Raw genomic sequence first — 10,222 nt, 5'->3', positions numbered from 1 at the left:
CAATCAATATATGTAAGGGTTTATTCTTATAAAAGCCTGTTACTCTCATTGTTTGAAAATTATGGCTACCACTCAGGGCACTGACTGAAATGCAGGGTTCTACATCAACCATTTCTTGAGGTCTAAAAGACCCTTCCTCCTCATTTTCTTCGTCTAACTCATCTTCTTCCCCAGGACTCTCTATTGTAAACAATTGGGCCTGCCTCAATTGGCATTTATGATTTCTTTCATAGGGTTTGTCACAAAAATAACAAAGGCCCTTCAGCTGTTTTTCTTTTCTTTCAGCAGCAGTGAGGTTAATTTATGGTCTAGGAAAAGGGTTGGATGTGTTTAAGGCATTTTGTGGTGCTGGAAATGAAGTGTGTGGCTTAAGGGAATTTTGATATGCGTTGGGAAAAGATGGTTTAACAGCTACGTAATTTTTTGAAGAGTTCTTGTTAGCTTACAGACTAGCTTCTTGACATCTAGCATACTCTATGACTGCTGTAATAGTATGAGGTTTAAATGCTCTCACAAAATGTTTTACAGTTGTTTTAAGGCTTCCAATGAAACTTTCTAGAAAGTAGGTATCAGGAAGGAAATGGTTTTGCTGAAGCATTAAAGCCCTTAGATGCTCACAATCATCTATGTAAGACTCTAAAGACCCAGTCTGCTATAATTTGTTAAAATTCTCAACTACATGAATGCCCACCTCATCTTTAAACCTTGCTATCAAATCAATAACAAATTCTGACCATTCAACATTTCTCATAATGGCCATATAACTTGACATCCACACCTCAGCTTTATCAACCATATGTGAACAGGCTAAATCAACCTTTTGTTCCTCACTTGTGCTACACAAATTAAAGTATCTAGTGCATTTCTTAATCCACATTCTTGGATTATTGCCATCAAATTTTGGGAATTCCAATATAGGATTGTACCTGAAAGGTCTATTAATGGCACCTATCTCTGAATTCCTCCTACTCCCTTCAGAGTTCCTTCTTGGAGTGTCTTCTTCTCCAAACTCCCCCATTTTTGGTTGGGATTCTAAGGTTTTCCACCTATCTTCAATTCTTCCACTCAAATTTTCTGCTGGAAAGATTCTTTCACCATATTTTGATCATTTTCCTCCCATTGTTTGTTCTGATCTTGCTGCTCTTCCCATCTCTGATTGATGATACTAATCTGCTCTTCCATGGCTAATACTCTTCTTGTTACTGCAGGCGCCAGAATGTACCACTTTTCAAGAATATTTTTGTCACACTCTATTTTCTTCTCTCACGACTTTCATCAAACACCCTAAGTGCAACTTCTTCTGTTTTCTTATACCCAGAAATTAAGAGGAATGCTCTAATACCAATGTAACAGTAGGCTTATAATAGCTTCTGTTAAGTCCTAATGGTAAGTAAAAGGAAGACAACCTCCTTAATAGCAAGATACAATAGAGGCAACCTCTAAAAATTTAGTGAAAATTGTAGCTGAGTTTGTATTAATTTTCTGAATGAGTTACATTGAGGATTAATTCTGTATTTATAGAAAACAACCCAAAAAAGTTGTTAAAGAGAATCAGACTTAACTGATTTTCCCGCCAAAACTGAACTAACAAAATTTTACAACAAACAACTGGATATAACAAAATTTTACAACAAACTTTCACACTTGGTTAACTAACTAGCTACTTTACCAGTTATTAACCCTCCTCATGTTACAACAATTCTATTAAAATAAGAAATTTTTGATTTTCACTATCTGTTATGATATTTATATTCTGTAAAACTACATTATAGAAAAAAAATCGAATGAAAAACATCAATTACAAATCAATAAATACTCCAACATGAAGTGTCAAATTTTAATTCGCTAATAAAAATGCTTATGGGAAAAAATAATTTAACCTCTCAAGTAGGGATGTCAATCCAGTCCGAATCCGACCCTAGTCCGCTCCGATCCGAAGGAAAAAACCTGAGTCGACTCCGACAAAAAAGTAATCTGACTCCGACTCCGTTTAAAAAATCCGACTCCAAGTCGGAGGAGGGTCGGATCTCATAAAATAATCCGACATCCGAATCCGACTCCGATTTTGAGTCAATCATTCCTTTTTTCTTATTTATGTAATGTATTATTTATGTATAATATGACTTCGTCTTTCAGCCAATTGTATTATATAGGATTTTCCCATTGAAGAAATGATTGTTAAAGATAATAGTAATATTTAGATTATTTGTACTATATAAGATTTCCATATGATGATTAGAATAAATTATAATGATTAAATTATTGTATTATAGAAGACTATTTAATTATAAAAAATTGGAAGAAAAATAAGTCGGATCGGGTTCAGAGTCGAATGTTCGGATTTTAAGTCGGATGTCCGAATTTCAAGTCGGGTCGGACTCGGAGTTGGATGTTCGGATTTTAAGTCAGGTCGGATTCGGATTTTCAGAATCGGATGTCGGAGTCGAAGTCGGATTATGCATAATCCGGTCCAAGTCCGACCCGTTGCCATTCCTACTCTCAAGTCTCAACATTTGCTTACAAGTACACCGCAAAATATCACTTCACTAGAGCACTTATGCCAATTAGCTTTAAACTGTTATTTTTTTCATCTGAGCCACTAATCCTTATTGAAAGCTCCTTGTATGTGGTTGACGCTGAAAGACTCTCACATGTTATAAAAGATACTGATGAGCCAAAAGTAGGATGTTGATATGACCTCTAACAAGCAGGGAATAATCGCATTTCTTTGAACAAAATAATTGATTGTTTTAACTGGGAGCCTTAGACTGTGTAGCCAAGATACAACAAAGCCTGTAGCAACAGAATGATGATTACATTGCAAAAAAAGGTATATACAGCTGCCTTCCCAGTTCCGCTCCAGCGGGCTGCCGGCTGAAGATTAACAGATTGTATTAATTGACCATATGCAACTGTCGAGCAAAACAGATTATCAAAAAGATGCACACTATAAATCCCGCGGGACTTCAGAAATGAAAAATAGTCGAGTTTGCTTTGTGATGTTCATTGTCGCTTGCAATTTGAAGGTTGGGCAACGGAGTGTGAGCTTATCAACTCCATTAAGATCCATTTTGTTAAGTTAGAGTCCGTAGTGTTGGTTTAAACGTTAATGTAAATTTGGATGAGTAAGAGAAGAGATGGGTCTAATTGTATTATAAATTTCAACTGAAAGAAAGGTTTCCAAACCTGTCCAAACTCGTATGACATTTTTAAGCAGTTCAGTAGTAATAAGATATACCTTAGTTATGTCGATGAAGTCCTGTAACTCAACTAATCAGTTAAGTCATCATCAAGGAAATCGAGCTCTGCATCATCATCTGTGGCTGGACCAGCATTATGATGTACTTCCAAGGGCTCTACATCTGCTAGTGTCCCCATGTCTAGAGATCCCCTCCTCAGATATGAGTTACCATCATCATACTCGAGTATATCATAGTCATATCCATCTCCATGGTCAAACATATCTTGCTGAGGAGAAAGCAGAAGTCTAATTCATCAGGATATGCTAAGCAGTATTCGCTTATGACTTGTACAACAAAAGGAAACAGGGAGGCAACTAGGCACGGAAAAAGGGAAAAAGGGGGCAGTCTGGTGTCAACTATGCTATATATATTTTCTACTGCAGGTGTAAAATATACCTCATCATCTTGCATGGCTTGTCTGCCAGCCTGATCTACAACCCAGTCATCGAGTAAACCTTCTAGAAGAGCACTATCAAGGGACATCAACTCATTTGACTGTCTTATTTGGCGCTCCCTGAGTCTCAAGTTATAGTGAGCATACAAAAAATCAGTAAACTTCTTGTGCACTAGAGGGTTTTGCCTTTCACGGTGAATCTGATCATAAATGCTCCAATTGTGTTCGCATCCAAATGAAGAGCAGGTTTGACTTAGTACGCGTACAGCTAATTGCTGCAATTCCAAACAATTTATACCATGTTGCTGCCACCAAACAGCTGATGAGAAGAAATTGATTTCAGAACATTTATAACCACGGTAATCCCAGAATACCTATATTTTTTTTGGGGGGGGGGGGGGCGGATGATCCCTTTAAAGAGTAAGGACAATCCCATCACGAAGAGAAGCAAAAACATTTTTCTAGTAATAAGTTTCATGACCTGGATCAAGCTCAGTTCTTGTACTGATTGCCAATTCAGTCCCAAAATCAGCTTTAGCCGATATAAAGTCAGAGATCTGTCATTAGAGAAGTAGTGGATTAGTGTGTTTTTAAAATATATGACTAAATGAAAATTTTGTATGCGCATAATGACCTGCATGGACGCAGAAATCTGTCTCCCCCTGTCTGGTTCAAGACGAACGATGCATTCATTTAGTCCACGAACCACCTCCGGATTCTTCGCTAATGAAGCAAAAGATCAGCCTAGTAACTGTAAAAATAACACTTAAACATGAGAGTTTCAGTTATCCTACCGCCTGATAATCTGGCCGATATCTATAGGCTGGATTAAGGGAGTATGCAGCAACACATAATGGGTGATGGAACAAGGAACTCAGGTGACTATCAATCACACTCCAGAATGGACCATATTTATGTACATCGTCACCATGCATGCTTTTGATTGTGAATTTCGCCCTTAAAATGTCACTATATACATATGGCATAGACAGGTTGCTGTTACTATCAACCTTATGCAGTGCCTGCAGAACTGGGTCTACGGATTTCAAAACATACTGCATTTTCTTCCAGAATGAAGCATTTGATACAATTTTCTCCACTTCTTTGCCATCATCTGTTCTGGAGAACCGACATATATGCCATTTGTTTGACTGGAACATCCTTCTAAGACTTATCCTATGATCATATACACCTTGTAAGCTAATAAAGGTAGCAGCATTTCTTGTAATAGCAGGTCTTAGAATGTCTTGCCCCTCTGTATGTTCCTTCTTCATAAAATTCAGTAGCCATATCCGGTTGTATATGAACTTCGACACTTTTTGGGCTTTCTCAATGCATTCACCAACCAGCTTCATCTTTGTGAAATCTTCAAGTATTCTATCCATACAAAAGGCAGCACATGGAGTCCAAAACAAATTCTTTCTTTTGTCTTCAAGCATCTTTCCAGCAGTCTTAAAAGTCTGAGTGTTCTGAGTAACTACCTACAGCATATACAAGAACAATAATGTGAGAAGAACCAGATAAAGGATTTCACTAGTGTCACAGCTTAAAACATCTGTTGACGAAGCAACATGAACCAAGTCACATACCTGAACAACATTTTCCTCACCAATCTCATCCACCACTTTGTCAAGTAACTTAAATAAACTTAAAGGGTCATCTATTAATTCAGTGGCATCAACTAAAGACACAAAGTACACACCACGAGGACAGGACACTAAGAAATTAATTAGAGTCCTATCCTGTGAATTTTTCCAACTATCTGCCATAATGGAGCAGCCAGTGACTGCCCAGCATGTCCTGTACTCAGCTAGATAGCTTTTGACTGTTGACAGTTCATCCTGGAGAAATCGACCAGCTATCATCCGGCTTGAAGGCCCTATAAGACCTGGTCCATAGTAACCAACAAGCTCTAGCATCTTCTGAAAAGATAGAGAGTTAGCTACTTCCATTGGGATCCCCGCATAATAGAAGAACTCACAAATGGCAGAAACTACTTCCCTGCGATTCCTTTTGTTAGAACCACAGCTTCCTTGCTTGTAAGTCAGTGGCATATGACTCATTGAGGTCTTGAAGACAGAAGAATTTAGCCTTGACTTTTTCAAGTACATCTCTGAGCCACTTCCTGAAGACATTCCACTGAAACCCCTCCTGAAATCTTTTCCCAGTCTCTTGTCCCCAATAACTACTCTATCCTTGCTCAAGTGATGCAAGACATCTTCTTCTGGTTCATCCTCTTCAGGTTCATTATCAGAATGCACAAAAAAGGACGGTGTTTCCTTGGAATCCGGCATTCTATGCCTTCTTCCTCTGCGATGCCATTTCATATTCTCCTTTATCTTCATATATACTTCATCAGGAGCATTTTTACAAGGTGCAACTTCACCTGGAATTCTGGCCAGGTGTTGTTTAAATCTATTAATGCCTCCACTGACTATTTTGCCACAGTAGTTGCACTTCACCTTTTTCTTCCTTTCATCTTGAGCAATCCCATGCTCCCAACCAGGGTCAACATATCCCAATGAGCGAAGAGGAGTTAAATTTAAAACCAAACTCTTATCATTCATTACTTTTTTGCCTTTTCTTCTATATCCAGCATTCTCCATTGCATCATCATCATCATCGTCAGGAGACTGAAAATTCAAGTAAGTTTGCTCATCATTTTCAGACAGCTTTGGCTTCTTATTGGAGCGGCAACCTTCCAAGTTTCCTCTCATTTTCAAATATACCTCTTCCGGAGCCCTCTCACAGTATGTTACTTCTCCAGAGACTCGCGCCAAATGTTGCTTCAATCTATATATACCTCCGCTAACAACTTTCCCACAATAGTTGCACTTCACCTTCTTCTTCTTTTCATCTTGGGCAGTCCCGTGCTCCCAGCCAGGGTCCACATATCCAGCCGGACGGAGTGGAACCATCTCTCCCATCATTTTCTACACTAAGCATACACCTTAACTAGTACAGACAAGATCAACATTTACTTCAGAATTTCAAAATCAACGAACCAAGCAAAAGCAAACAAGTTTGGTTCAAAAGAAGAAAATAGTTGAAGAGAGGAGACAATAGGCACTTCTGATAGACCCACACCAGAAAGGGTGGCAGGATCAAAAATGGATCCTAAGGCAAGCAATCAGATCGCGAAAAGTGAGTTGCTCTGAGGCAACATGCAGCATCAAACAGTGAAAAATTCAAGCAGAGAACAAAATAAAGGTCAAATGCCTCTGAGTCTCCGACTCAGTGTGCCTCCATATACAGGCAAATGCCGATTCTGATGTTCATCCTAACCCATCCATGACAGATGAGAAAAGCAGAAATATACTAAGAATGTGGAATACCATTCTGGAAAACAATGTCTTTCCTATAATCACAAAGCCTGGACATAACATACTCCTAAAAACCTCGCACTCTCAGTAGGGTAATCGTTACACTCAGTGGTAACATACAAGTTGTTTCCATTTCACCCTTAGTCCATAAGCCATGCTCCTCAGGAAGCTTGTTCTATGAAAAGTTAAGGCAAAATAACAATGGTGGTACTACAAAGCAACAAACATCTCATTTAAGTGATAGAAGTTACCCTAAACTTCCACAACAACAACAATAACAACAAGAACCACAGCAACAATAACAACAAGAACCACAGCAACAACAACAACTACAAAACTTCATCAATTTCTGAAAACAACACCAATGTTACAGTATCCAAATTAGGTTACTTTCAAATGCCATTTTGGAATTTCAATAAAGAAAAGCAGCAAAAGTGATTGTAGAATTCATCAAAGTTGTCAACTTTAGAGCTTTTAAAACATAGACAACTAATTACAGATAGCATATAAACTTCTAACCGTCATTTCATTGCTATATTAGTGAATTTCATAGCTACATTAGAAAAAATTTATACTTTTTGTAGACAATTTTATACCTGTAGCTTTGATCGTTTCTGATAACGCCACAATCCGAGAAATGTTACAAAATTTCAGCTTTTTAGCGATTTTCTTGGTCAGAATATCGATGATGGAAGCAGGAAATTGGACATTTGGGGAGAATTGAGCGATTTAGAGGAGGAAGGAGAAGGAATCGGCGTAGAACGATTTGAATCGAACGAGTCGCGTAACTCGTGAGGCGTGGGACGTGACCCGGTATTAGGGTTTGCTTTTGCGCGTTAAGTGATACAGAATTCTGGATCGATCGCTGGGTTGACTCAATGACGATACGCCTCATAATTCAGTGAGTTCAAATGTGGTAATTAGAAGATAGTTACACCACACAGTCACATACTTCTTTTTAGTTTTTCTTGCACCTCAATTTAGTGAGGTTGCACTAGTGGTGTCAAAACAGGATCTGGGTATATCCAGGGCGAATCAGGTTAGACCAAGATAAGTTAGGATTCTGTCAGTCAATATCTCAGCCTTCTAGGTCGTGATTGGTCAGGTTTTGTTCAACTGGGTCGATTACATTTGAATCATGGGATTGTCGGGTGCCGAACATGTCTGAACGTTCCATTTGCAAGTCGATCCATTACTGGGTATGATCGCTTGTGGACAATTTTTAACCAAGTTTGCACAAGTCGTATTTGGATTTCATGTACGCTTGGGTAGAGTCAAGTGTACTCGGGTTGAATCACTAATGACCTTAGTTCGATCATTGTGAAACATCGGGTCCATTCATCACTTGAACGTTAATTCAACTTCGGTTGACTCCTTGTCGGGTCATCTTGATTTTATTATGGATTTTGTAAACGAATTATATTATTAAAAGCATTAATATTGACATATATATACATATGTAAGTATGTGATAAATATATATGGATGATAACAAAAAAAAACTAATAAAAACACTATATTGTTTACCGTGATGTTTAGTGTATTCTCTCACTCAACTCTTAGTTCAACTAATCAACTACACAAAATCATTCTAATGAGTAAAGGAATAGAACGACTCTTCATATGTTCTGATATTATATATTATAACCAACGACAATAATAACGAGTAGACGATCAATTCCAAGGTTTATATAAATGATTTATTATTATAAGCATTATAATTGATATATAAGTTTGTAAGTAGCTATGATGATAATGAGAATAATAATAATAAACATAAAGCGATGATGATGATAATAATAATACAAATAATAACAGTAATAGTAACAATGCTAACAATAACAGTAGTAATACAAATAAGAACAGGAATACTAACAAAAATAACAATATAATACTAATAGTAATAGTAATAGTAATAGTAGCAACAATGCTAATAATAGCAATAACAATAACATACATAGCACGTTATATATGTATTATGTTGTGACTATATATGATGAAGTATAAACAAACTATTTTATCAATATGTTTAATCATTTCAGTAGTACATTGGTATTAATATATTTGTAAAACCATATAGTACTATATTGATTATAAATTAGTACACGACTCTTGATATGTTATGATATTATAACAAATGACAATCACATATTTACAACAACGGTTCATATGATGCATAATTGCCTAAGTGATTATAACGAGAGTTAGTTGTACAATATTAACAATAAACATAACAATAGTTTATATAAATGATGGTAAGCGTAACAATAGTTTATATAAATGATGGTAAACATAACAACCATAAATCAATAAGTTAACAAGTACTTACTAGTTAGTAACGTGTTAGCAACCATATGTTAACTTAGCATTTAGTTAGTTACTCACTTAGAATTATACCAACTCAGTAACTTAGTAACTTGTTCTATGATAATCGAAAGAAGTTGTTACTAGATAAGATTAATGAATGTATCAATATAAATTATAAGCTAATTCAAGAACAATACAATATTTTATCTAATGGTCTTCATGTGAAATGCATTTCGAAACTAAAAACATGTATTTGGATTGAAACAAGTTGTTATTTGAAGAGATCAATAAATGTATCATTGTAAGTCGATAATCTATGTCAACGTAACACTACATATAAATTTACTTAAGTATGTATAATTATACTATTACTTAATTGAGTTTGATAGTTGTATAAGTAATAAAAAGTCTAATTAAAATTTAAAAACTCAATTCATAACTCTAATTAAATAATACTTAAACACTAATCATAATAATTTCAATAAAAATAAACAAAATTTCAAATTAATAAAATAATTGAGTAATTAATAAAGTTAGAAGTTACTAAATCAAGACAAGAATTAGTAAAATTATATAATATATAAGATTGTCAATCAAGTGATAAGTCATTAATCCATGTGTTAGGTCATTCTCTTTTCCTATTGGCCAAAGATTAATATCATGGATCATGAATTAGAACCCTTGATTTGAGTAGGATCAAAATCTAACCATCAATCTCTCAAAGACTCAAACCCGTCTCCAATTTCCCTTGTCTCTTTTCCATCTTTCCTCTCTAAAACCCTAATCCCCACCCCTCTCTCATCCGCCCACCTCCTCTTCCTTCTGTCATTATCTCTCCTCAGCCTACCATCCCCTCAACCACCCACTCCTCTCTCGCCACACTCTCAACCACCCCATGACATTGGTAGTCGAAGACTGCACTACCCCCTCCCACTCCATCGCTCGTCGAAGATTCAA

The 10,222-nt window shown here is 36.4% G+C and overlaps 1 protein-coding gene across 3 annotated transcripts; it reads right to left on the bottom strand.

Moving 5' to 3' along the window:
• Positions 1-2,723: 2,723 nt before the first annotated feature.
• Positions 2,724-7,896, bottom strand: LOC104906957 (hypothetical protein). 3 transcript variants are annotated; one of them, XM_010695801.4, is made up of 8 exons: positions 7,556-7,896; positions 5,226-6,591; positions 4,431-5,117; positions 4,271-4,354; positions 4,118-4,193; positions 3,639-3,955; positions 3,239-3,468; positions 2,724-2,912 (listed from the first exon to the last, which is right to left on the bottom strand). In XM_010695801.4, exons 2-7 carry the CDS (start codon positions 6,564-6,566, stop codon positions 3,271-3,273), a joined length of 2,703 nt encoding a protein of 900 aa, XP_010694103.2. In that variant the 5' UTR covers positions 6,567-6,591; positions 7,556-7,896; the 3' UTR covers positions 2,724-2,912; positions 3,239-3,270. The 3 variants fall into 3 exon arrangements, with proteins under 3 accessions (XP_010694103.2, XP_010694102.2, XP_010694104.2); XM_010695800.4 differs by having other exon boundaries at positions 5,226-6,586; XM_010695802.4 differs by having other exon boundaries at positions 2,724-2,874; positions 5,226-6,586.
• Positions 7,897-10,222: the final 2,326 nt, after the last annotated feature.

Source organism: Beta vulgaris, chromosome 3 (assembly GCF_026745355.1).
Source record: "Beta vulgaris subsp. vulgaris cultivar EL10 chromosome 3, EL10.2, whole genome shotgun sequence".
Lineage (NCBI taxonomy): Eukaryota > Viridiplantae > Streptophyta > Magnoliopsida > Caryophyllales > Amaranthaceae > Beta > Beta vulgaris.
Note: the sequence above shows the minus strand (reverse complement) of the source record. Positions and strands in the feature narration are given on the sequence as shown.